Consider the following 26,212-nt stretch of genomic DNA (forward strand, 5'->3'; position numbering starts at 1 on the left):
ATGAAAACTAAGCCATGGTGACTAAAACTAAGACTAAATATGTTGACAATTTCGTCAACAGATAAAAACTAGAGTAAAATGTTAGGAAGGGACTAGTGGACAAGAGATCCAGTATAAGTAAAAGACAAGTCATTTTACACTTTGCATGTTGAAAATAGCAGATACAAAAGCTTACAACGTGGGGAGGGGAGGCGATTTTTCAAAAATAGCAGACCTACAAGCTCGTAGCGCGGCACTCGGTGACGCGCTACGAGCTTGTAGATCTGCTATTTGTAAATAGCCAAAACATAACATTATGCTTAAAACACCAGAAATGGGTTATACAAAAAAATATCACACAGTAGTTAAATAAATGTGTGCATATGGTCGTAGTGTAAAATTTACAATTTACAACTTAGGCATTTTAGCAGACGCTCTTAATCCAGAGCGATTTAAGAACAACACATGGGCAATACATCAAATACATAGAAATAGTCCAGGATCATAAGCAAGCTAAGAACCTTACATCCATCTAACCAGGGGCGCAGATAGCATTTTATAACTGGGGGGGGGGGGACATATTTGGGGGGAACATTTTCATGAGGAGGGGGGGATATCCCCCCCACTTTTACGCATAATTACGCAGATTTTCCGCGTTTTTTAGCGGATTTCACGGCAAAACACTGCCAACACAGCAAAACACATGCAGCCACGGTACATGGCTTTTTCTTTTGGAGGGGATAATCCCCCCTCCTCATGAAACTGAGGGGGTCGATCCCCCCCATCCCCCCCTCTATCTGCGCGCCTGCAACTAACAGTAGAATATCTGTACAATGAAACTATGAGTATATACACTATAGAGCGTCGCAGTCCCGCCCCCTTTCAGAATCAGAATCAGGTTTATTTGTCACAACACATTACAAGTAAGGTGGGTGAAATAATCATTATTATTATTATGATTATCATAAGATCATTATTATTAACACTATTAAACATTAACATAAGATTATTATCATAAGTTCTAAAAATGACTAAGTTCTAAAAAATGCTTTATTTATTTCTGTTTCCTTTGTATTTGTTTCTTTTCTTTGTATACATTTTGTATTTTGTTTCTTTTCTTAAAGGCTAGGCAAAATAAGCTTCGGCCTAGACCTTTTCGGTGCTACCCCTTTGTAAAAAAACTTAAATGCAAATGATGAAACTTAACATGTAAATGTAAAGCACCGAAATAAACTATTCATTCATTCACTTTGTTGTGCAGGCACTCATTGCAGTTACAGGGGATGGTGACAACAGAGTTGGGGTGGGGGTGTTGACAGAGAGGGAGGGGGGGAGGGTGCATACATCACATCACATTACAATTATATTGTATCGTGCAGGCACAGAATGTTCTTGGGTGGGGGTTCATGACGACGCCAGGCCCAGGAAATAATTCCCAATGCATTTTTCCTCATAGACATTTCAAAAAGTATTTATTTAAATACTTTTTAAGCGTCGTACGAAGCCAACTCGAGTCGTGACAAATCATGACAACAAACACAATATTTTGGACCAAACAAATAATTACAAAGAAGAAAAACAACAACAAAAAGTCCCGTTTTTTGTTCGGCCCGAATTTTTTTGTTTGTTGTCACGATTTCTCACAACTCGAGTTGGCTTTGTATGAGGTTTAAAAGGTCTTTAAATAAATACTTTTTGAAAAGTCTATGAGGAAAATGAACGGGGAATCATTTCCTGGGCCCTGGCAGGGGGCGGGACTGCGACGCTCTATAGTTCTATGTCTACACAAAATGCTATCTACATCACATACGTTTAGCCTTTGCAAATGGGAGGAGTGTAGCTAGTACCTTTCCCCCCATCTCGTGGGCACAGTCCAGCGGGGTCCTCTGCCTCTTGTTGCGGAGGTGGGCCGCGGCCCCCCCGCTCAGCAGCCCCTCCACCAGGGCCAGGTGGCCCCCTCGCACCGCCTCGTGGAGGGCCGTGTTACCCTGGTTGTTAGCCACGTTCACCAGGGCATTGCTCTGGACACACGCGCACACACACACACACACACATAGGGATGGGTATCGTTAGGATTTTTGTGAGTCCGGTCCGGTACCGATTCCGGTTCTGCTTATGGATTCCGGTTCTTAACGGTCTTTTATCGTTTTATATTGACTCAATTAGAGAGCGCGCTATAGAGCGTCACAGTCCCGCCCCCTTTCATGACGACGCCAGGCCCAGGAAATAATACCCAATGCATTTTTCCCATAGACATTTCAAAAAGTATTTGTTTAAAGACATTTTAAGCGTCGTACGAAGCCAACTTGAGTCGTGACAAATCATGACAACAAACACAATATTTTGGACCAAACAAATAATTACAAAGAAGAACAACAACAAAAAAAAGTGTTGTAACCTGCCGTTTCTTTTTCCTTCTTTCTAATTATTTGTTCGGCCCAAAACATTGTGTTTATTGTCATGATTTGCCACGACAAGAGTTGGCTTTGTCCGCGGCGTAAAACGTCTTTAAAAAACAAGTTTTTGAAAAGTCTATGGAGGAAAATGAACGGGGAATTATTTTCCGGGTCTCTCGAGGGGGCGGGACTGCGGCGCTCTATACCACTCGTAGTCGTAGTGTCGTATGAGCGTAGCAACAACAAACCGGAAGTCAATGGTCCGTCAGCATAATGATTGCCCCCCTCATTGACTCCAATTAGATGGGAATCGGCAGTGGCTCAGGGGTAGAGTGGCCGATAGAACCACAGACATATATACGTAGACGCCCTTTTTGGATCTGAGGCGCGTGTCACCATTGAAGGCACAATTTTCCCGACATTCCTTGCAAAGCATTAGCGGAAGCAAAGCGGAAGCTTACAAGCTTCCACGTGCGTAACATAAGTCCCGGAAAAGACGCGCTGTGATTGGCCAGTAGTCACTTGAGTGACAGCGAGAGACATGGAGGAGTCACATGAGTGACGTCACTCGGGCAGCGACGCAGTCGCCTTCAGCAAATGCCTTCAGCACTTCTAAATAAGAAAGCTGCGGAGAACTGTTGCTTTGTGTTCACTCTTTAATGTTTTCTGTTAGTAATCTAATCCCCCCTGGCTCTGATGTTGTATTGTTAATAACTTGTTGTTTGTGTTTGTTTGTTTGTCTTGTTTTGTAATGTATATTGTCATGACTGTTATAAAGATTTGTTAAAAAAAATAAAAAAGCCTTCAGCACTGCACTTCCGCCTTCATTGGGATACACGTCGCTCCAATGAACTACAGCGGCAAATGAGGCATCTATTTCTTATAATATCTATGGGTAGAACCACCGGTTCCCAGTTCGATCCCGGGCTCCCCCAGAGTCAGAGTTAGTGTCCAGGTGTCCTCTCTGAACCCCCTAATTGCTTCCGATGTGCAGGTTGGTCGCCTTGCATGGTCTCCTCCGCCGTTGGTGTGTGTGTGTGTGTGTGAATGAATGGGTGAATGTAATGAATGTAATGCACATCTATGTAAAGTGCTTTTGAAAGCTACCATTTTCAGACGGTTACCGAAATCTTACCACCCTTTTGTCTCTGAATCTAATCCCCGAATCTAATCACAGATTACTTTCACTCCACTGCCATTACTTGAAAAAAACTTTAGTTACCAATTACTTTGTTGATTTTGATTACTGTTGCAATACATGCAGTACATTAACCACCTCAACCCTAGCTAGTATAAACATTTCGGCAAACATTTGAAAATAGCGATCTACAAGCACACAATTCATCACAAAGTGACAGATTGTGGGCTTGTAGATCTGCCACAGATCTGTGTGTGTGTGTGTGTGAGAGTGAGTGAGTGAGTGAGTGAGTGAGTGAGTGAGTGAGTGAGTGAGTGTGTGTGTGTGTGTACCTGGATGAGAGTGGAAGCTATGTCCAGGTGTCCCTTGAGGCAGGCGTGGATCAGAGGGGTGTTCCCATAATGGTCCTTTTTGTTCAGCTTCGCGTTGCACTCCAGCAGCGAGCGCACGACCTGAAACCAAACGCACCCACCATGACACGTTGCACTCCAGCAGGGAGCGCACCACCTGAAACCAAACGCACCCCACCATGACACGTTGCACTCCAGCAGCGAGCGCACCACCTGAAACCAAACGCACCCACCATGACACGTTGCACTCCAGCAGCGAGCGCACCACCTGAAACCAAACGCACCCACCATGACACGTTGCACTCCAGCAGCGAGCGCACCACCTGAAACCAAACGCACCCACCATGACACGTTGCACTCCAGCCCTAGAGCGCACCACCTGAAACCAAACGCACCCCATGACACGTTGCACTCCAGCAGCGAGCGCACCACCTGAAACCAAACGCACCCACCATGACACGTTGCACTCCAGCAGCGAGCGCACCACCTGAAACCAAACGCACCCCATGACACGTTGCACTCCAGCAGCGAGCGCACCACCTGAAACCAAACGCACCCCATGACACGTTGCACTCCAGCAGCGAGCGCTCCACCTGAAACCAAACGCACCCCATGACACGTTGCACTCCAGCAGCGAGCGCACCACCTGAAACCAAACGCACCCCATGACACGTTGCACTCCAGCAGGAAGCGCACCACCTGAAACCAAACGCACCCACCATGACACGTTGCACTCCAGCAGCGAGCGCACCACCTGAAAGCAAACGCACCCCATGACATGTTGCACTCCAGCAGCGAGCGCACCACCTGAACCAAACGCACCCCACCATGACACGTTGCACTCCAGCAGCGAGCGCACCACCTGAACCAAACGCACCCCATGACACGCTAGCCTCGCTACCCAGTGTCGTTTTTGTCGACTAAAACCAAGACGAAAATTGTTCGTCAACTACCTTTTCACTGACGAAAACTAAATGGAAACCAAATGAAAACTAAGCTATGATGACTGAAACTAAGACTAAATATACTGACAATTTCGTCAACAAATAAAAACTAGACTAAAATGTTAGGAAGGGACTAGTGGACGAGAGATCCAGTACAAGTCATTTTACACTTGGTGGAATGGAATCAATGGAAATACATTTTGTCGATTTAGTCGACCAAAACTAGACTAACACTAAAACATCCCAGGTGACTAAAATGTGACTAAAACTAAATGAAAACTATTCAAGAGACTAATGACTAAAGCAAAAATAGAAATTTGCTGCCAAAAACAACACTGCTCGGTGCCTCAGGCTTTTATTTTCCTTCGCATTCTGCTCAAAAAGAAAAGCCTGGGGGGGGGGGGGGGGGGGGGGGGGGGAACCCATTGGAAAATCTGGCATAGGAAGTGGGAGTCGACTTGAATTTCGCTAATCAATAACAGTGCAGAGGAGCGTCACTCCAAATATGGAGACGACAGTGTTCTGTGCTGTTTTCTACCGGGGAGGGAGCGAAACCTCGCTCAAATGGAGACTCTGCGAGCGAATATAGGAGGGGTGGACGACGTCTCTGCACGCTCGCGGTACGTCCGGACAGTCTCATTGAAAAACATACATTCGGGGGCACGGTGGCACAGTCGGTAGTGCTGTCGCCTCACAGCTAGAAGGTCCTGGGTTCCATTCCCGCTGTGGGCGCTGGTGGCGTGTTCTCTCCTCAGTGCCCATACCCGAGGCAGGATTGGCGAAAGGGCCTTTCTGTGTGGAGTTTGCATGTTCTCCCCATGTCCCCTAGGGTAGGTACCCTCACAAAAACATGCAGTAATCCTGGTCTCTAAAACTACCTCCCCCTGGCCAGCCGGGGCGCCTGATGGAGGGGAAAGGAACTGGTTGGAATAACGTGTTCCTTCCACGCGCTACGTCCAACCAGGGAAACTCCCCCCTGTCAGGTGTAAAGGAGCAACTTGGACACTCATGCATGAAGGAAGCATGAGTTCAAGTCCGTTGCTCTCCCCAGGTTGGCAGAGGGTGTGTAGAGCCCAGATAATTGACACAGGGGTGAAAAATGTGTTCGAAAAACATGCATTCGAATGTATTTCATCGTTCGCTTGCATCGCTGGCAGTGTAGAGGGGCACCGCGCTCACCTGTACGTGGCAGCTCTGGCTGGCCAGGTGCAGAGGCGTGGCGCTCTGGCCGTTCCGGGCGTTGACGTTGGCGCCGTGTCGCGTCAGCAGGCCGACCAGAGACGTGTGGCCGTGCAGCGCGGCCACGTGGAGCGGGGAGAAGCCGTCAGCACTGCTGCTGTTCACACCCAGACCGCTGGCCTGCAGACTGGCCAGCTGGGTTGAGGAGGACACACACACAACAAACTGTTCACACCCAGAACCTTAATGTTCACACCCAGACCGAGTGCCGCGCCACGAGCTTGTAGATCTGCTATTTTTTGAAAAATCTTTGAATATATATCCTTTCAGAGCCAACGCTTTTAACTCAAATCTTTGCTTCCGAGGGGGGTTCCTGGAACAACAAATTTTCAGATGGGGGTCGGTGGCCAATTACACATCATTTTTGGGGTCCTTGACATGAAATATTGAGCACCACTGATACAGAAACATGAGGTATTTCAGAAAACTGTCAGAATTTAGATGATACTTTTTCTAAATTTCGACGTCCGGCCTAAATGGATTAAGAACCTTCAGAGCAGTGGTTCCCAAACCTTTTCATGTCAAGGACCCTTAAATTTACACTAAATAGACCGCGGACCCCCCATTTGAAAAGATATGCCAGGGACCCCCATAAGAGAAGATCTGTACGGCTCTAGCAGTGATTTTCAACCTGTTTAATTTCAAGGACCCCCAGTTTGACATGCATTAGTCTACGGACCCCCCATTGAATAGCATTTCTATCTCTGGGACCCCCAATTCATATTGTAAAATCAATGCTAATTTAACTCTGAGAGTGTACAAATGGAACCAAATGGACCCGTTAGGGTCCATTTGGTTCCATTTGTACACTCTCTGAGTTACAGACCCATAAGGGTCCATTTGGTTCAAAATGATCATTTAGCTGGGTCCCCCCTGGAACTCCCTCAAGGACCCCTGGAGGTCCCCTGGACCCCACTTTGGGAACCACTGCTTCAGAGTATGTGTATACAGTAAACTATGTTATGGACCTTCTGTGTGGGAGCACAGTGGCTGCACTGGCACAGAGGATGGCACAGCTGGATGTGGGACGACAGCTCCGCTCCGTCCAGGTCCTCCTCGGGTTCCTCGTCCAGCCACTCCAACAGGTAGCGCACCTGGAGAGAGAGAGAGAGACACAGACACAGGCACGCACGCATGGGGAGAGAGAGAGAGAGAGAGAGAGAGAGAGCACAGACACAGGCACGCACACATGCAAGCAGAGGTTAGTTTTAATGCAAGACACATCCTTATCAGGGATGTAATCGGCAGCTAAGTAAAAGGAAAATAAGTAAGGATTCTATAATGAGAACTGTTGTTATTTTGTAGGTATGTTTGCAGTTTGCACAAATGTGAGGTTAGTGTGTGTGCGTGCGTGCACGTCAGGAAAAGCGAGTTCCTGCGAACAACACAAAGTGAAGTTCTCAGAGTCCATGAAGGAGCTACAGTAGGAAACGCTCACTCACCATCTCCACATCTCCATCAGCGACAGCACGGAGCAGCTTCTCCACCTGTCAGCACAGAGAAAGACACCTTGTTTTGGTACTCCATAGTGTCGATTTAATTTGACGAAAAATGTTCGTCGACTTCCTTTTTTCACTGACAAAAACTAAATGAAAACTAAGCTATGGTGACTAAAACTAAGACAAAATATACAAACAATTTCGTCAACAGATAAAAACTAGACTAAAATGTTAGGAAGGGACTAGTGGACAAGAGATCCAGTATAGGTCACTTTACAATTAGTTGCATGCTGAAAATAGCTGATCTACAAGTAGTCCAGTAATAATGTAATTTGACCTCTAACTAATTGCAAAAAAAACAAACTCAACTTTGCATCTTCAATATATCCCGAATAACAGATAACTGACATCATCACATTTTGGCAAGTTGCTATGGCCAAATTTAGCCCAATGAGTGTTTTTATGCAAAACTAATGCTTGGAATGGATTCAGCATCATGAAAACAGCATAGTTTGATATGTCACATGCTACTTAAAGCAAAAGGAAATTTAGAAAATGTTTGCCTTATATTGGATGTCTATGGTGGCCATACTGTACAGGCCATTTTCAACACTTTCCCCTCAGACAATTCAAGGCAACTTTTTTTTCTGTTATTCAGGATATATTGAAGATGCAAAATCAGCTGAGTTCGTTTTTTTTTGCAATTAGTTAGAGGTTGATCCTGTATTTTCCATAGAGACCAACACTAAAACATTCCAGGTGACTAAAATGTGACTATAAAACTAAATGAAAACTATTCAAGAGACTATGACTAAAACTATAATCAAATGTTGCTGTCAAAAACAACACTGGTCAGTGTATACCTCTCTGTGCCGGACTCGGTCTCCCTCCGGCTTGGCCTCAGAGTTCAGGGAGGAGGTGCTGGAGACAGACGAGCGGCGGCTGCTGCAGTCAGACGCCTGGGGGGAGGTGTTTGAAGACTGGGGGGAGGGGTTTAAAGACACAGTCAGACGCCTGGGGGAGGGGTTTAAAGACTGGGGGAGGGGTTTGAAGACTGGGGGAGGGGTTTAAAGACACAGTCAGACGCCTGGGGGGAGGTGTTTGAAGACTGGGGGGAGGGGTTTAAAGACACAGTCAGACGCCTGGGGGAGGGGTTTAAAGACTGGGGGAGGGGTTTAAAGACACAGTCAGACGCCTGGGGGGAGGTGTTTGAAGACTGGGGAGGGGTTTAAAGACACAGTCAGACGCCTGGGGGGAGGGGTTTAAAGACACAGTCAGACGCCTGGGGGGAGGGGTTTAAAGACACAGTCAGACGCCTGGGGGGAGGGGTTTAAAGACACAGTCAGACGCCTGGGGGGAGGGGTTTAAAGACACAGTCAGACGCCTGGGGGGAGGGGTTTAAAGACACAGTCAGACGCCTGGGGGGAGGGGTTGGAAGACACAGTCAGACGCCTGGGGGGAGGGGTTGGAAGACTGGGGGGAGGGGTTTAAAGACACAGTCAGACGCCTGGGGGGAGGGGTTTAAAGACACAGTCAGAAGCCTGGGGGGAGGGGTTTGAAGACTGGGGGGAGGGGTTTAAAGACACAGTCAGACACCTGGGGGGAGGGGTTTAAAGACACAGTCAGGCGCCTGGGGGGAGGGGTTTAAATACTGGGGGGAGGGGTTTAAAGACAGTCAGACGCCTGGGGGGAGGGGTTTGAAGACTGAACGCAGAGGGACGTCCCACACGTGAGAGACAGACCACAAAACAAACCATCACAAAACGCCACAGACACTAGTACTCAATACAACATAGAACAGGTCAACATACAAACTCATTTGTTAAATAGCCAAGAATTAAAAGGAATGTTAGTACAAAAAATTGGCACAGTCAGAAAGTAAAAAAAAACACTTTTGGCTTTTCCCCTAATGAAATATAATACACTATAGGGGGGGTAGGGGTTAAAGGGAGGGGAGAAAAGAATTGCAACGGTATATTTGGAAATCTACTCTTTGTTTTGAGTGAATACTCACGTCGACGCTGCCTTTCCTCCGGTGAGAGCCGTCCTGCGTCGCCTCCAACAACATCAGAATCTACAAAGTAGTGAGGAATGACTTTGAGAACATGGCGGACTGACACTTTCTACAGAGTAGTGAGGAATGGCTTTGAGAACATGGCGGACTGACACTTTCTACAGAGTAGTGAGGAATGACTTTGAGAACATGGCGGACTGACACTTTCTACAGAGTAGTGAGGAATGACTTTGAGAACATGGCGGACTGACACTTTCTACAGAGTAGTGAGGAATGACTTTGAGAACATGGCCGACTGACACTTTCTACCAAGTAGTGAGGAATGGCTTTGAGAACATGGCCGACTGACACTTTCTACAGAGTAGTGAGGAATGGCTTTGAGAACATGGCCGACTGACACTTTCTACAGAGTAGTGAGGAATGACTTTGAGAACATGGCGGACTGACACTTTCTACAGAGTAGTGAGGAATGACTTTGAGAACATGGCCGACTGACACTTTCTACAGAGTAGTGAGGAATGACTTTGAGAACATGGCCGACTGACACTTTCTACAGAGTAGTGAGGAATGACTTTGAGAACATGGCCGACTGACACTTTCTACAAAGTAGTGAGGAATGACTTTGAGAACATGGCGGACTGACACTTTCTACAGAGTAGTGAGGAATGACTTTGAGAACATGGCCGACTGACACTTTCTACAGAGTAGTGAGGAATGACTTTGAGAACATGGCCGACTGACACTTTCTACAGAGTAGTGAGGAATGACTTTGAGAACATGGCCGACTGACACTTTCTACAAAGTAGTGAGGAATGACTTTGAGAACATGGCCGACTGACACTTTCTACAGAGCAGTGAGGAATGGCTTTGAGAACATGGCCGACTGACACTTTCTACAGAGCAGTGAGGAATGGCTTTGAGAACATGGCCGACTGACACTTTCTACCAAGTAGTGAGGAATGACTTTGAGAACATGGCGGACTGACACTTTCTACAGAGTAGTGAGGAATGGCTTTGAGAACATGGCCGACTGACACTTTCTACCAAGTAGTGAGGAATGACTTTGAGAACATGGCGGACTGACACTTTCTACAGAGTAGTGAGGAATGGCTTTGAGAACATGGCGGACTGACACTTTCTACAGAGTAGTGAGGAATGGCTTTGAGAACATGGCGGACTGACACTTTCTACGACTTAGTGAGGAATGGCTTTGAGAACATGGCCGACTGACACTTTCTACAGAGTAGTGAGGAATGACTTTGAAAACATGGCGGACTGACACTTTCTACCAAGTAGTGAGGAATGACTTTGAGAACATGGCGGACTGACACTTTCTACCAAGTAGTGAGGAATGACTTTGAGAACATGGCGGACTGACACTTTCTACAGAGTAGTGAGGAATGGCTTTGAGAACATGGCGGACTGACACTTTCTACAGAGTAGTGAGGAATGACTTTGAAAACATGGCGGACTGACACTTTCTACCAAGTAGTGAGGAATGGCTTTGAGAACATGGCGGACTGACACTTTCTACAGAGTAGTGAGGAATGACTTTGAAAACATGGCGGACTGACACTTTCTACCAAGTAGTGAGGAATGACTTTGAGAACATGGCGGACTGACACTTTCTACAGAGTAGTGAGGAATGACTTTGAGAACATGGCCGACTGACACTTTCTACCAAGTAGTGAGGAATGACTTTGAGAACATGGCGGACTGACACTTTCTACGACGTAGTGAGGAATGACTTTGAGAACATGGCCGACTGACACTTTCTACCAAGTAGTGAGGAATGGCTTTGAGAACATGGCGGACTGACACTTTCTACGGACAACAACAAACACAAATCATTAAATGTTTACCATTCCCATACACCGGGATATAGTTGCTCCCGTTTACGTCACAGTTATTTATCTGTGAACTTGCGTGAATTTGTCGAGTTGCTTCATTGACCACATCCAGTGGCGTGCACAGACATTTAGAGGGGCAGGTGCTCAAGTGAAAAAAGGGCACTTTGTGCAGTGCGTGGAACAGGCCGGTTGCCTTAATAGTGTGAGATATATAGATTTTGGGGCATAAATAATATATTAGAAGCTTATTTTTATGAAGAATTGATCAATGGTCCACATACTGTACACGGTACAAAAGAAAAGGGAGGGGGGGGTTCAAAAGGGCACATTGCTGTCCAGAGGGCAAGTGCTGCTCTAGCACCCCCTAGTGTCTATCTGTGCACACCATCGACCACATCTCTCTGTCGGGTAGAAACCTCATGTGTCCAAAACTATTACATTTCAGGATTCAAATTCAAAAGGATTCAAATTCAAAAGCATCAAAAGACAAAAGTATCAGATGTACAAGCTGCTGCTTTTGAGTGACGCTAGCCGTAGCATGATCAAGGAGGGTGCCAATGTGAAAAGGGTGCCATTTGTTCTTACACCATTGGTGGCAATTGGATGATTTGAGGCATTTTGTTCGAAAAATGTGTTTTGCAAAAATCCACCTGTTGGTGGCGCTATAACAGGCCAATGTGAAAAGGGTGGGATATATTCCTCAGCCTAGTAGGAAAGTCTGTGAAAGATTTCACGTAAATTGCACACTGCGTTCATGATTTGAGGCTTTTTGTTTCAAAAAGGGCCAATCCTGCAAACTTTGAAAGCCAATGTTAGCCAATTAGGATGGAATATGAAATATCGGACAGCTCCATCTTGAACACATGACTATAGAGATAGTGTGTAACGATTTGCGGGATTTGTTTTTCAAAAAGTCAGCCTCCTGGTGGCGCTATAACAGGCCGTTCTGGAAATTTTGGGGCAGAGGTCCATCGTTGGCATCCAGGGAGGGTGCGTGCAAAACTTGGCATCAACCGGGTTAACGGTGCCGGAGATTGGCTGTTCACAGACGGGCGGACGGACGGAGTGCAAAACATTATTTTAGAAGGTTATTATTCCCTGTTCTTACATCACGCGGACCAAAACAATTCCATCGCGGGTCCTCCGCTGCCTACAGTGTGAAGCCACACTGTAGGGGGGGTTCTACTTTGACTGGCACTGGCCTCACGATCCCGCCTATATAGTGTAACTAACGGGAGGGAATGTGTTAATTGTGTGTGATTGTATACGTCTTACACTCCAACCTTGGAGTTGAGTGCACACTGCAGCGGGTGGGGTGTGGTGTGGTGTCCCTACCTTGGAGTTGAGACCACACTGCAGCGGGTGGGGTGTGGTGTGGTGTCCCTACCTTGGAGTTGAGACCACACTGCAGCGGGTGGGGTGTGGTGTGTCTGTACCTTGGAGTTGAGTGCACACTGCAGCGGGTGGGGTGTGGTGTGTCTGTACCTTGGAGTTGAAGGCACACTGCAGCGGGTGGGGTGTGTGTGTCCCTACCTTGGAGTTGAGACCACACTGCAGCGGGTGGGGTGTGGTGTGGTGTCCCTACCTTGGAGTTGAGACCACACTGCAGCGGGTGGGGTGTGGTGTGGTGTCCCTACCTTGGAGTTGAGACCACACTGCAGCGGGTGGGGTGTGGTGTGGTGTCCCTACCTTGGAGTTGAGACCACACTGCAGCGGGTGGGGTGTGGTGTGGTGTCCCTACCTTGGAGTTGAGACCACACTACAGCGGGTGGGGTGTGGTGTCCCTACCTTGGAGTTGAGACCACACTACAGCGGGTGGGGTGTGGTGTCCCTACCTTGGAGTTGAGACCACACTGCAGCGGGTGGGGTGTGTGGTGTCCCTACCTTGGAGTTGAGGGCACAGTGCAGCGGGTGGGGTGTGGTGTGTCTGTACCTTGGAGTTGAGGGCAGAACTGCAGCGGGTGCAGGGTGTGGTGTCCCTACCTTGGAGTTGAGGGCAGAACTGCAGCGGGTGCAGGGTGTGGTGTCCCTACCTTGGAGTTGAGGGCACACTGCAGCGGGGTGTCCTTGTGCTTGTTGTGGATGGAGGTGCTGGCTCCGTTCTCCAGCAGCACCGTGATGATGCCCTCGTAGCCCCAGCGGGCCGCGATGTGCAGCGCACAGTCTCCCTTGTCGTTCTGCACGTTGAGGCGACAGGTGTGCAGGTCGTAGTACACCAACGCCTTCACACACTGAAACACACAACAACGCAACACAGGTCGTAGTACACCAACGCCTTCACACACTGAAACACAACAACACAACACAGGTCGTAGTACACCAACGCCTTCACGCACTGAAACACAACAACGCAACACAGGTCGTAGTACACCAACGCCTTCACACACTGAAACACAACAACGCAACACAGGTCGTAGTACACCAACGCCTTCACGCACTGAAACACAACAACGCAACACAGGTCGTAGAACACCAACGCCTTCACACACTGAAACACAACAACAACACAACACAGGTCGTAGAACACCAACGCCTTCACACACTGAAACACAACAACACAACACAGGTCGTAGAACACCAACGCCTTCACACACTGAAACACAACAACACAACACAGGTCGTAGTACACCAACGCCTTCACACACTGAAACACAACAACACAACACAGGTCGTAGAACACCAATGCCTTCACACACTGAAACGCACAACAACGCAACACAGGTCGTAGAACACCAACGCCTTCACGCACTGAAACACAACAACACAACACAGGTCGTAGTACACCAACGCCTTCACGCACTGAAACACAACAACGCAACACAGGTCGTAGTACACCAACGCCTTCACACACTGAAACACAACAACGCAACACAGGTCGTAGTACACCAACGCCTTCACACACTGAAACACAACAACGCAACACAGGTCGTAGTACACCAACGCCTTCACACACTGAAACACAACAACGCAACACAGGTCGTAGTACACCAACGCCTTCACACACTGAAACACAACAACGCAACACAGGTCGTAGAACACCAACGCCTTCACGCACTGAAACACAACAACACAACACAGGTCGTAGTACACCAACGCCTTCACACACTGAAACACAACAACGCAACACAGGTCGTAGTACACCAACGCCTTCACACACTGAAACACAACAACGCAACACAGGTCGTAGTACACCAACGCCTTCACACACTGAAACACAACAACGCAACACAGGTCGTAGTACACCAACGCCTTCACACACTGAAACACAACAACGCAACACAGGTCGTAGAACACCAACGCCTTCACGCACTGAAACACAACAACACAACACAGGTCGTAGTACACCAACGCCTTCACACACTGAAACACAACAACACAACACAGGTCGTAGTACACCAACGCCTTCACACACTGAAACACAACAACGCAACACAGGTCGTAGTACACCAACGCCTTCACGCACTGAAACACAACAACACAACACAGGTCGTAGAACACCAACGCCTTCACGCACTGAAACACAACAACACAACACAGGTCGTAGTACACCAACGCCTTCACACACTGAAACACAACAACGCAACACAGGTCGTAGTACACCAACGCCTTCACACACTGAAACACAACAACGCAACACAGGTCGTAGTACACCAACGCCTTCACGCACTGAAACACAACAACGCAACACAGGTCGTAGTACACCAACGCCTTCACGCACTGAAACACAACAACACAACACAGGTCGTAGTACACCAACGCCTTCACACACTGAAACACAACAACGCAACACAGGTCGTAGTACACCAACGCCTTCACACACTGAAACACAACAACGCAACACAGGTCGTAGTACACCAACGCCTTCACGCACTGAAACACAACAACGCAACACAGGTCGTAGAACACCAACGCCTTCACGCACTGAAACACAACAACACAACACAGGTCGTAGAACACCAACGCCTTCACACACTGAAACACAACAACGCAACACAGGTCGTAGTACACCAACGCCTTCACACACTGAAACACAACAACACAACACAGGTCGTAGTACACCAACGCCTTCACACACTGAAACACAACAACACAACACAGGTCGTAGTACACCAACGCCTTCACACACTGAAACACACAACAACACAACACAGGTCGTAGAACACCAACGCCTTCACACACTGAAACACAACAACACAACACAGGTCGTAGTACACCAACGCCTTCACACACTGAAACACACAACAACACAACACAGGTCGTAGAACACCAACGCCTTCACGCACTGAAACACAACAACGCAACACAGGTCGTAGTACACCAACGCCTTCACACACTGAAACACAACAACGCAACACAGGTCGTAGTACACCAACGCCTTCACGCACTGAAACACAACAACACAACACAGGTCGTAGTACACCAACGCCTTCACACACTGAAACACAACAACGCAACACAGGTCGTAGTACACCAACGCCTTCACGCACTGAAACACACAACAACACAACACAGGTCGTAGTACACCAACGCCTTCACACACTGAAACACAACAACACAACACAGGTCGTAGAACACCAACGCCTTCACACACTGAAACACAACAACGCAACACAGGTCGTAGTACACCAACGCCTTCACACACTGAAACACAACAACACAACACAGGTCGTAGTACACCAACGCCTTCACACACTGAAACACAACAACGCAACACAGGTCGTAGTACACCAACGCCTTCACACACTGAAACACAACAACGCAACACAGGTCGTAGTACACCAACGCCTTCACACACTGAAACACAACAACGCAACACAGGTCGTAGTACACCAACGCCTTCACACACTGAAACACAACAACACAACACAGGTCGTAGTACACCAACGCCTTCACGCACTGAAACACAACAACGCAACACAGGTCGTAGAACACCAACGCCTTCACGCACTGAAACACAACAACACAACACAGGTCGTAGTACACCAACGCCTTCACACACTGAAACACAACAACGCAACACAGGTCGTAGTACACCAACGCCTTCACACACTGAAACACAACAACACAACACAGGTCGTAGTACACCAACGCCTTCACACACTGAAACACAACAATGCAACACAGGTCGTAGTACACCAACGCCTTCACACACTGAAACACAACGCAACACACACCTGTCACCTATAGCAGGGGTTCTCGACCCCTCGGGTCGTAACAAGTATAGCGGTATAGCTTTAGAAAACGCTTTGTGGATACAGCCCCTCATGGCAAGACATTCCTAAAGCATCCAGACCTGTAGCGATGCAGTCTCAGGCGTGATCGCCCTCTTATATCACTGCGCAAAAAGCATGGAATACGGATGTGTATATTACAGGAAACCCCCGTTAAACTTCCCAACAAACTCCGGTAAACTCCCGTAATGTACCATCACACCTGTATATTACCGTATATTAACTGTAAATGCTGCTAAACTTCAGGTTTACGGGCAAAATACAGTGCCCATAATTGCCCGTTAACTCCTCTTTTCACGCAGTGTATGTGACTGACGAACGGGGGAAGTGTTGTGAAGGGAGAGATCATGCATCATGTGACTTACGTCCTCGTGTCCGTACATGCAGGCCAGGTGCAGAGGGGTGTTGCCGCTGTTATCCTGAGCGTCCGTGTTGGCCTTGTAGTGCAACAGCAGCAGCTGCAGGGAATCAAGAAAAAAAAAACGGATTCAACCAAAAACAAACCGTGACAATGACAATGGCCCACAAACAGCAAAACACACAACAAGCCTCGCTGTTCTCTGTGGGTTTCTCTGTCTGCACAGATATACCTATACTGCATGGTTATTGGTTATTATAGGGTTTTCTTTTTTTTTTCATTCGTTTTTTATATTTATGTGGTTTTGAGCTCCACCACCCATCCATTTTCAATCGGGAACGGGGTCGCGGGGGCAACAGTTCCAGCAGAGAGCTCCAGTCTTCCCTTTCCCGAGCAACGTTTGCCACCTCCTGGGCTGGGGATCCTGGTGCCAGTGTGGAGATATAATCCCTCAATCTGGTCCTTGGTCTTCCAGGGGGTCTCCTCCCAGTGGAGATACAATCCATCTGGTCCTTGGTCTGCCCCGGGGTCTCCTCCCAGTGAAGATATAATCCATCTGGTCCTTGGTCTGCCCCGGGGTCTCCTCCCAGTGAAGATATAATCCATCTGGTCCTTGGTCTGCCCCGGGGTCTCCTCCCAGTGAAGATATAATCCATCTGGTCCTTGGTCTGCCAGGGGGTCTCCTCCCAGTGGGAACGTGCAGCGAGGACCTCCCAAGGAAGACCTTCGGGAGGCATCCGTACTAGATGTCCGAACCACCTAAAAAAAGCTGTCTCCTTTCCAAGTGAAGGAGCAGCGGTTCTACTTCGAGTCTCTCGCAGGTGACTGAGATCAGCCAACCGTCGCTCATTTCGGGGGCCGCTTGTATAGCGAAAATAAATAGTACAAGAGCCATATTAGATCAGACTTTCTGGAGGTAATATCGACGTGTCCCACCTCATTAATTAAAGGCTAATAACGAATAGAGCAATCGACGTGGTCAACACGTGGAATGGATCTTCATACCGTGACGCCCTGGTACCCCTTCTGACAGGACAGGTGGAGGGGGGTGAGGGCGTGGTAATCTGTGGCGCTGACCGTGGCTCCCTTTGACACCAGCCGGTCGATGAGCAGCGCCTGACCTTCAACACGCACACACACACACACACACACACACACACACACACACACACACACACACACACACACACACACACACACACACACACACACACACACACACACACACACACACACACACAAAGTGTTCAATAAATCTATTTACAATTTAGCCATTTTGTGCGGGAACCCCTTTTGGTGTTAGCATTATGTTATGCTTTAGCCATTGAAAAATAGCAGATCTACAAGCTCATAGCGCGTCACCGAGTGGCGCGCTACGAGCTTGTAGGTCTGCTATTTTTGAAAAAAATCGAAGAACGACTGACATAGAAACATAGCTTTTTCAGAAAACTGTCAGGATGTAGAAGACATTTTTTGAATCTGATCTCAGGTCAGAATGGGTTTTAATCCAGAGCGACTTCCAGTAAGCAAGGTAAACACAAAGTACTACATCAATGCATAGACAGTGCGGTGCCTTCAGTCATCTAGGATCACATGTGGTAAACCAAGAACCTACTGTAGCATTGGTACTCTAAACATTATAAAATCAATACTCGTGAATAATATGTACATTGAACGTATACAAACTACAGGAGGCGGCGGTGGCTCAGGGGTAGAGTGCCTGGATGGTAACCGTAAGGTTGCCAGTTCAAACCCGGGCTCCCCCAGAGTTACTGTCGAAGTGTCCTTGAGCAAGACACTGAACCCCTAATTGCTCCCGATGTGCTAGTTGGTGCCTTGCATGGTTTCCGCTGCTATCGGTGTATGAATGTGTGTGTGAATGGGTGAATGTAATGCACAATCTCTGTAAAGCGCCTTGGATAAAGGCGCTATATAAATGCACCATTTACCATTTACCATTTACAGGATGCCAGGTGTGTAGGGCACCACCTTGAGGTACCAAGATACTTTTCATTATGGTCAGCAGGGTGTCTGTCTAATGAACCCATTTTGACCTGAGATCAGATTCTAAAAATGTCTTCTACATCCTGACAGTTTTCTGAAAAAGCTGTGTTTCTATGTCAGTGGTTCTTCGATTTAAAAAAAAAAAATAGCAGACCTACAAGCTCGTAGCGCGCCACTCGGTGGCGCGCTATGAGCTTGTAGATCTGCTATTTTTCAATAGCTAAAGCATAACATAATGCTAACACCAAAAGGGGTTCCCGCCCCAAAATGGGTTAACATGCTGTCTAAAGTACATTCTAGCCTTTGTCTAAAAGGTCCTTTCAGATGGGCAGCGTGTGACGCAGACGCCTGGATCAACGACAGGTCTGCTCATGAGGGGCGCGACAACGCAAGTGTTTTTTTTTAAAAAACAGCTTTGATTGAAGATATGGGGGTGCCATGATACCTTTGGTTGCTTTGCAGGGCAGCATCACTGTTTTGTACTCTGTGCGGGCGGGCAGGCAGGCAGGCAGGCAGGCAGGCAGTCAGCCAGCCAGATTGCCAGCCAGCCAGCCAGCCAGCCAGCCAGCCAGCCAGCCAGCCAGCCAACCAGCCAGCCAGCCAACCAATCAATCAAGCCATGCTACAGCTGCCACTCACCACAGACAGCAGCGACGTGGAGCGGGGTGTAACCTCGGTCGTCTCTGGAGAAGGGCGTCACGATGGACGGGTCGTTCAGTCGCCTGGAATTCATCCACACGGAAATCGGGAAATCAAAAATCACTTAGATGAGAAAAGGTATATAAACCGAGTACAGGTACATTACATGCCTGTGGTGAACCTATAGAGGCTGGGCTGTATATGGATGTTACATGGATGTTTGAACTCGCGATAGGAGACCACATAGCCTGGGGATTCTCACGTCGTAATATTGTGATAATGGCAAAAAGTGTTGTATTTTCCTGGTTTTAATGAAAAAATCTTCTACATTTCTGAAATAAATATTTTCACGATTTTTCAAAAATAGCAGACCTACAAGCTCGTAGCGCGCCACTCGGTGGCGCGCTATGAGCTTGTAGATCTGCTATTTTTCAATAGCTAAATTATAACGTTTGAATGTTTAAAACACCAAAAGGGGTTCCCACTTAAAATGGGTTAAGACAATTTGTATCATCGTTGGTTAAAACCAGAATTGGGATATTTGATTTTGTCCATATCGCCGATGGCCCTTAACCCATTTCGGGGCGGGAACCCCTTTTGGTGTTTCAAGCATTTTGTTATACTTCTTCATCTACAAGCTCATAGCACGGCACTCGGTGCCGCGCTACGAGCTTGTAGATCTGCTATTTTTGAAAAATCGTGAAAATGTGCCCGCAAATCTTTGAAAATATATTCTTTCAGAGCGAACGTTTTAACTCAAATCGTTGCTTCCGGGGAACAACATATTTTCAGATGGAGGTCCGTGGCCAAATACAGATAATTCTGGGGGTCCTTGACATGAAATATTGAGCACCACTGATAAACTGTAGAAACATTTTCTTTTTCAGACATCTTTTAGAATCGGCCTCAGGTCTAAATGGGTTAATATATCTTTCTTTTCACGTTGTTTTATGTTGTGTTACTTTCTTTTTTTGCTGTCGTTTTTCTTTTTTGCTCTTTTGTGTAGAGCACATTGGGCTGCATTTGAAATCATGAAAGGTGCTACTGTATACAGTTTGACTATATGACTAATATACTGGTTGTTAGACTTCCGAGCTCTGGTAGAGCAACCACACGAGCCTCAACAAGTGGTAACTGTACTGTTCCCAGGTGTAACAACTCATTCGGACAGTCTGCCTTCTCAGTAAAGGGAGCAAAACCTACGGAACTCTTTGCCTACGGTTCTAAAACTAGAGACGGATGGTAACGTGTTCTACAGAGGACTCAAACTATGGTTGAAATCAAATCAACTGTGTTCACATGTATAGCTTGAGTTACTAGAGTGATTATGTTTACTTGTGTATTTGAGATTATGTAATGGGTACTGTAATTTTGCTGTAAATATTATTAGAATGTATAATGTTTTGTATTTGATTGGGTGTTTTTTTTTTTTAAACTAAATTGTATTTTTTAGAAAAGTCTCCTGTGGACAAGTGGTGAAAATTAGCACATGTGCTAACACACTGTAAATGATGCATCTACAATTTGTACAACTGTGCAATGAGCAATGCAATTGTTATGTCCATATCAAATAAACATAAACATAAACATATATTGTGCACAAACAGTACATTCAACATTCAAGATGTGTGAGTGACATAAGCAGCTTAGGGAACAGAGAAGGGGAAAGGACACAGGCTGGTGGATTTCACTGTAAATACTGCTTGTATTTACATCAGTGATACCACGAGAAGGATGATGTAGCACAAACAGAAAATAAACGGCAACTGCTTCTTGCGAAAAAGCATTGTCTGTCTGTCTGTCTGTCTGTCTGTCTGTCTGTCTGTCTGTCTGTCTGTCTGTCTGTCTGGTCTGTCTTGTCTGTCTGTCTCAAACGTTTTCGTGTCAAGGTCCCTCAAATCACTATGTGTTTGGCTCATGATTTGATTGTTGATTTGAAAATGGGACCCCCCAGGGACCCCCAGGGACCCCCGCAGAAGAGAAGATGAATGAAAAAACTACTAGCAAAATAAAGAACAGAAACAAAGAAGGGAAGTACCAGAGAATTTCCTGATGAAAAGGGTGGTTACACACGGTGTGTGTGTGTGTGTGTGTGTGTGTGTGTGTGTGTGTGCGTTCTTGTACTTAAAAAGTGTTTACAGAGGAAGACCGATTAGCTTTAGCTGGGTTAGTTTTTGAGTCGTGCTTTGTTGTGTGTATAGAATAGCAATAAAATGTGCATGTGTGTGTGTGCTTGTGCGTGTGTGTGTGTGTGCGTGCCATGTCTGTGTGTGTGCTTGTGCGTGTGCATCATGTGTGTGTGTGTGCGTGCCATGTGTGTGTGTTTGTGCGTGCGCACCCAGAGAGGTGGAGCTCACAGTGGTCACATGAGCACAGAGGATGACACAGCTTCACGTCCTCGTCTCCCTCGCTCTCACTCAGCAGACGCTGCACCTCCGCCTCGTTGCCATTGGCTATGTGCTGCGCCACACGCGCGCGCACACACACACACACACACACACACACACACACGCACACACACACAGTATAATTACAGTTATAATTACTTTTACAATGACTGTAATGACTTCAGGTCAAGTCATATTGCACGTGGTCACTCACTGGACTTTGTTTTAAAGGACCACTTCACCACTTTTCAACCTATCTTCATATAGGTCCTCACTAGTCCTGAAAAGTTGCAATGCGAAAATGGAAGCCATTTTTTAAACGATAATAAGAATCTGCCTAACGATGATGTCACTGGTGGACAGGTTTCTGAACTGCCCACAGCCCTCATATGAGACACAGACCGAGTAGAAAAAAATAGTGCCATTTTATCATGATTATTAGTGAGGACCTATTATATGAAGATAGGTTGAAAAGTGGTGAAGTGGTCCTTTAAGTTCAGTGAGGCACGAAGAGCACAAACCATAAAGGAACATCCACGGGTTCAGAGTTCAAAGGTCATTGATCGCCTGCTGGGCTTTTTCAAGCCCTAACACTTTGAACGGCTGCTGCTGCACGAAAACCTCCTAATAAGGACATGTGTGAAATAGCGAGAGAGCTCAGGTTGGAAGTGAAGTGGTTAAATTTCACTCAGTCAAGTGTGAAGCCTCGTGAGGGTCTGTGAGATGGACCCCTTCGTCTCCCGACAACTGGGAAGACCTCACACTAGGAAGATTGAAGGACGCGTCCGTCCGTCCGTCCGTCCGTCCGCGCGTGCGTGTGCGTGCGTGCGTGCGTGCGTGTGTGCGTGCGTGTGTGCGTGTGTGCGTGCATGCGTGCGGCTCCTCAGAGTCTCAGACAGGCATTTTATATTTGCTATTGTCAGTAGGGGTGTCAAAAAAATCGATTCGAATTAGAATCGCGATTCTGTTCGATTCATAATTTCCAAAAATCAATTTTTAATTGTTTTTATAAAAAAAAAAAATAATAATCTGGTTACAGTTCCAGGAGTTTTCACTACATGGTGTCTGTGATATGAAATGTAAGCTTACCCTAATCACAGTAAACATCATGTCTTCAGTCATTTTCAAGTTACTGTAGTCACTTCAGTTCAAGACTGGAGTAGATTGTGAAATCCTATGTATTGATTTTGAATCGAATCGTGACCCCAAGAATCGGAATCGAATGGAATCGTGGGACACGCAAAGACTGTATTATTGTCAACTGTTAAATAAGGGAGAGGATGTTACTCTATTCATTACATAAAGCTTTTTGTTAACACCCCGAACGCCCAGGGTTATTTAATCCATCCAAATCAGAGCGGCCAGCGATTTATAGCAGCGGAGCACATTTAGCGACGGACCGGATGTTATCCTGGATGTGGCCGAAGTAGCTTGATGTCGCCAAAACACTCTCGATGCGATCGACAACAACGGGAGGTATGATTAATTCTAACGCGACGGGACCGCGGTGGGCCGTCTAACACATAATCTTTTCTTAGAATTGGACGGAATGATTTAGATCAAGAGTTATTAACGTTTTAAGATTTCCGATCTCGTCGGCTAAAATGGGGGGGGGGGGGGACAGTTTCGATGACGTCCCACCGGAAAGTGGGGCGCCTTTGAAACGAGGCGTCCCACGGACGCGACGTCCTTTGATAGCACAGTCAAGAAAAGATGAGATGAAACACCACCCGAAGTGTTTGCATTGGCACGCCTTTATGGGTAACTTTTGTGAGAGTAACAAATCAATCCTCTCAAATCTCTGATTGACAAACATAGCAAGTGTTCCGCTGTCTAATTTAATGCAAGAGAACCGAACATAAGCACTTTTAGTGTCAATTACGGCTGCCTTCCCTGTCAACAAATAACCAGTTACGTGGTGTAATCAACTTTCGATTTAGAACTCCAGTAACTTCCATTATTCCTGTGATTTCATCTTTTAGACGCTGCCATGATCCATACGGAGAAAAACTACCATAACGTCACAGTGGTAAATGAAATCCAATCGAGCACAACAGACTTTAGTTGCGCACTGGTGTTGCGTGCAGTAAATGGCAGATACGCAAGCTCACAGCGCGTAGCATTCGTGACACGCTGTGAGCTTGCAGATCTGCTATTTTACTGCGCGCAACACCGGCACGCAACAAAGTAGACCTATAGCCGAGGCCAACACAGCTGAGGTCTGGATAGGATGTCCCCCCCTTCCCTCGTTTATCCTTTTATCTTTTTAACCCTGTACTGTTGTTGTATCTGTTATGTTTTGCTTTGTTTTTTCTTATTAAAGTCTGTTCCTAGTGTTCCTATGTAAAGCGCTTTGGGTATTTAGAAAAACGCCATATCAATTTGAGCTATTATTATTATTATTATTATTATTAACACTTCGGTGTGGCCGTGTCGGGTCACATTCGGCGGCATGTGGGGTGCATTCTGAGCAGCTGATCCATGTAAAATTTGATTTGGAGAGATCACTGGACTAGTAGCAAGTGTATGCTGCATTTTGATGACTTCATGTCATTCATACCGTGGCCATGGCTACAAACACCCCCCCCCCCCCCACTCCCCTTATTAAATTAAATCCAAACGATACACGTCCTTAACTTGACTCACCTCAAACAAACAGTCTATGGGGGTTGCAGCGTTCTGAGAGAGGAGGCTCATCTTCTGTCTGAACAAGGCCTTGTCTTTCAGGTCCCCCAGGCAGCCCTGCAAGGAGAACAGGTCCAGAGCATTGACTAGTAGTATAGTATTAGTGTCTTTCAGGTCCCCCAGGCAGCCCTGCAAGGAGAACAGGTCCAGAGCATTGACTAGTAGTGCCACAAACTGCAAGGTTAATTCCCCCTCCGCTCCACAAGGAGGCTCCACAATGACTCAGGAGGTGTCCCACTGCCTCCATCTCACTTCCTCCCAATAAAGGAGGCCTAAGGCCCTTTTTGAAACTAGCTCCTCACCACTCGCCCTACACACTTCCACTCGGTTTGAGCATAGATATATAAATAATAGAGATGGCCCTGGGATGCCCCTCCCATCCAGTGCCGTCTCTATGATTTATATATCTATGCTCAAACCAAGTGGAAGTGTGTAGGACGAGTGGCAAGGAGCTAGTTTCAAAAAGGGGGTAACGCTCCGGTTCAGTCTCTATTATTTTATTACTCTATGGTCCTACCGTGTCCTCCTGGCTCAGGTTGCCCTGGCTGATGTACTCCACAGTGTCCTACCGTGTCCTCCTGGCTCAGGTTGCCCTGGTGGCTGATGTACTCCACAGTGTCCTACCGTGTCCTCCTGGCTCAGGTTGCCCTGGTGGCTGATGTACTCCACAGTGTCCTACCGTGTCCTCCTGGCTCAGGTTGCCCTGGTGGCTGATGTACTCCACAGTGTCCTACCGTGTCCTCCTGGCTCAGGTTTCCCTGGTGGCTGATGTACTCCACAGTGTCCTACCGTGTCCTCCTGGCTCAGGTTGCCCTGGTGGCTGATGTACTCCACAGTGTCCTACCGTGTCCTCCTGGCTCAGGTTGCCCTGGTGGCTGATGTACTCCACAGTGTCCTACCGTGTCCTCCTGGCTCAGGTTGCCCTGGTGGCTGATGTACTCCACAGTGTCCTACCGTGTCCTCCTGGCTCAGGTTGCCCTGGTGGCTGATGTACTCCACAGTGTCCTACCGTGTCCTCCTGGCTCAGGTTGCCCTGGCTGATGTACTCCACAGTGTCCTACCGTGTCCTCCTGGCTCAGGTTTCCCTGGCTGATGTACTCCACAGTGTCCTACCGTGTCCTCCTGGCTCAGGTTGCCCTGGCTGATGTACTCCACAGTGTCCTACCGTGTCCTCCTGGCTCAGGTTTCCCTGGCTGATGTACTCCACAGTGTCCTACCGTGTCCTCCTGGCTCAGGTTTCCCTGGCTGATGTACTCCACAGTGTCCTACCGTGTCCTCCTGGCTCAGGTTGCCCTGGCTGATGTACTCCACAGTGTCCTACCGTGTCCTCCTGGCTCAGGTTTCCCTGGCTGATGTACTCCACAGTGTCCTACCGTGTCCTCCTGGCTCAGGTTTCCCTGGCTGATGTACTCCACAGTGTCCTACCGTGTCCTCCTGGCTCAGGTTGCCCTGGTGGCTGATGTACTCCACAGTGTCCTACCGTGTCCTCCTGGCTCAGGTTGCCCTGGCTGATGTACTCCACAGTGTCCTACCGTGTCCTCCTGGCTCAGGTTGCCCTG

The 26,212-nt window shown here is 47.4% G+C and overlaps 1 protein-coding gene across 1 annotated transcript in view; it reads right to left on the minus strand.

Moving 5' to 3' along the window:
* Positions 1-26,212, minus strand: part of ankrd27 (ankyrin repeat domain 27 (VPS9 domain)) — a 62,671-nt gene that overhangs the window by 8,474 nt on the left and 27,985 nt on the right. The window contains exons 12-24 of the mRNA XM_079501708.1: positions 24,615-24,710; positions 21,920-22,041; positions 19,582-19,664; positions 17,944-18,059; positions 16,946-17,038; positions 13,383-13,580; positions 9,500-9,559; positions 8,349-8,465; positions 7,489-7,533; positions 7,015-7,140; positions 5,987-6,181; positions 3,846-3,965; positions 1,827-2,000 (exon numbers count right to left, since the gene is read on the minus strand). Of these exons, the coding sequence (XP_079357834.1) occupies positions 1,827-2,000; positions 3,846-3,965; positions 5,987-6,181; positions 7,015-7,140; positions 7,489-7,533; positions 8,349-8,465; positions 9,500-9,559; positions 13,383-13,580; positions 16,946-17,038; positions 17,944-18,059; positions 19,582-19,664; positions 21,920-22,041; positions 24,615-24,710 (1,545 nt within the window). The remainder of the gene's footprint in view (positions 1-1,826; positions 2,001-3,845; positions 3,966-5,986; positions 6,182-7,014; positions 7,141-7,488; positions 7,534-8,348; positions 8,466-9,499; positions 9,560-13,382; positions 13,581-16,945; positions 17,039-17,943; positions 18,060-19,581; positions 19,665-21,919; positions 22,042-24,614; positions 24,711-26,212) is intronic.

The sequence above is a fragment of the Electrona antarctica genome, assembly GCF_951216825.1.
Source record: "Electrona antarctica genome assembly, chromosome: 5".
NCBI classification, from domain to species: domain Eukaryota; kingdom Metazoa; phylum Chordata; class Actinopteri; order Myctophiformes; family Myctophidae; genus Electrona; species Electrona antarctica.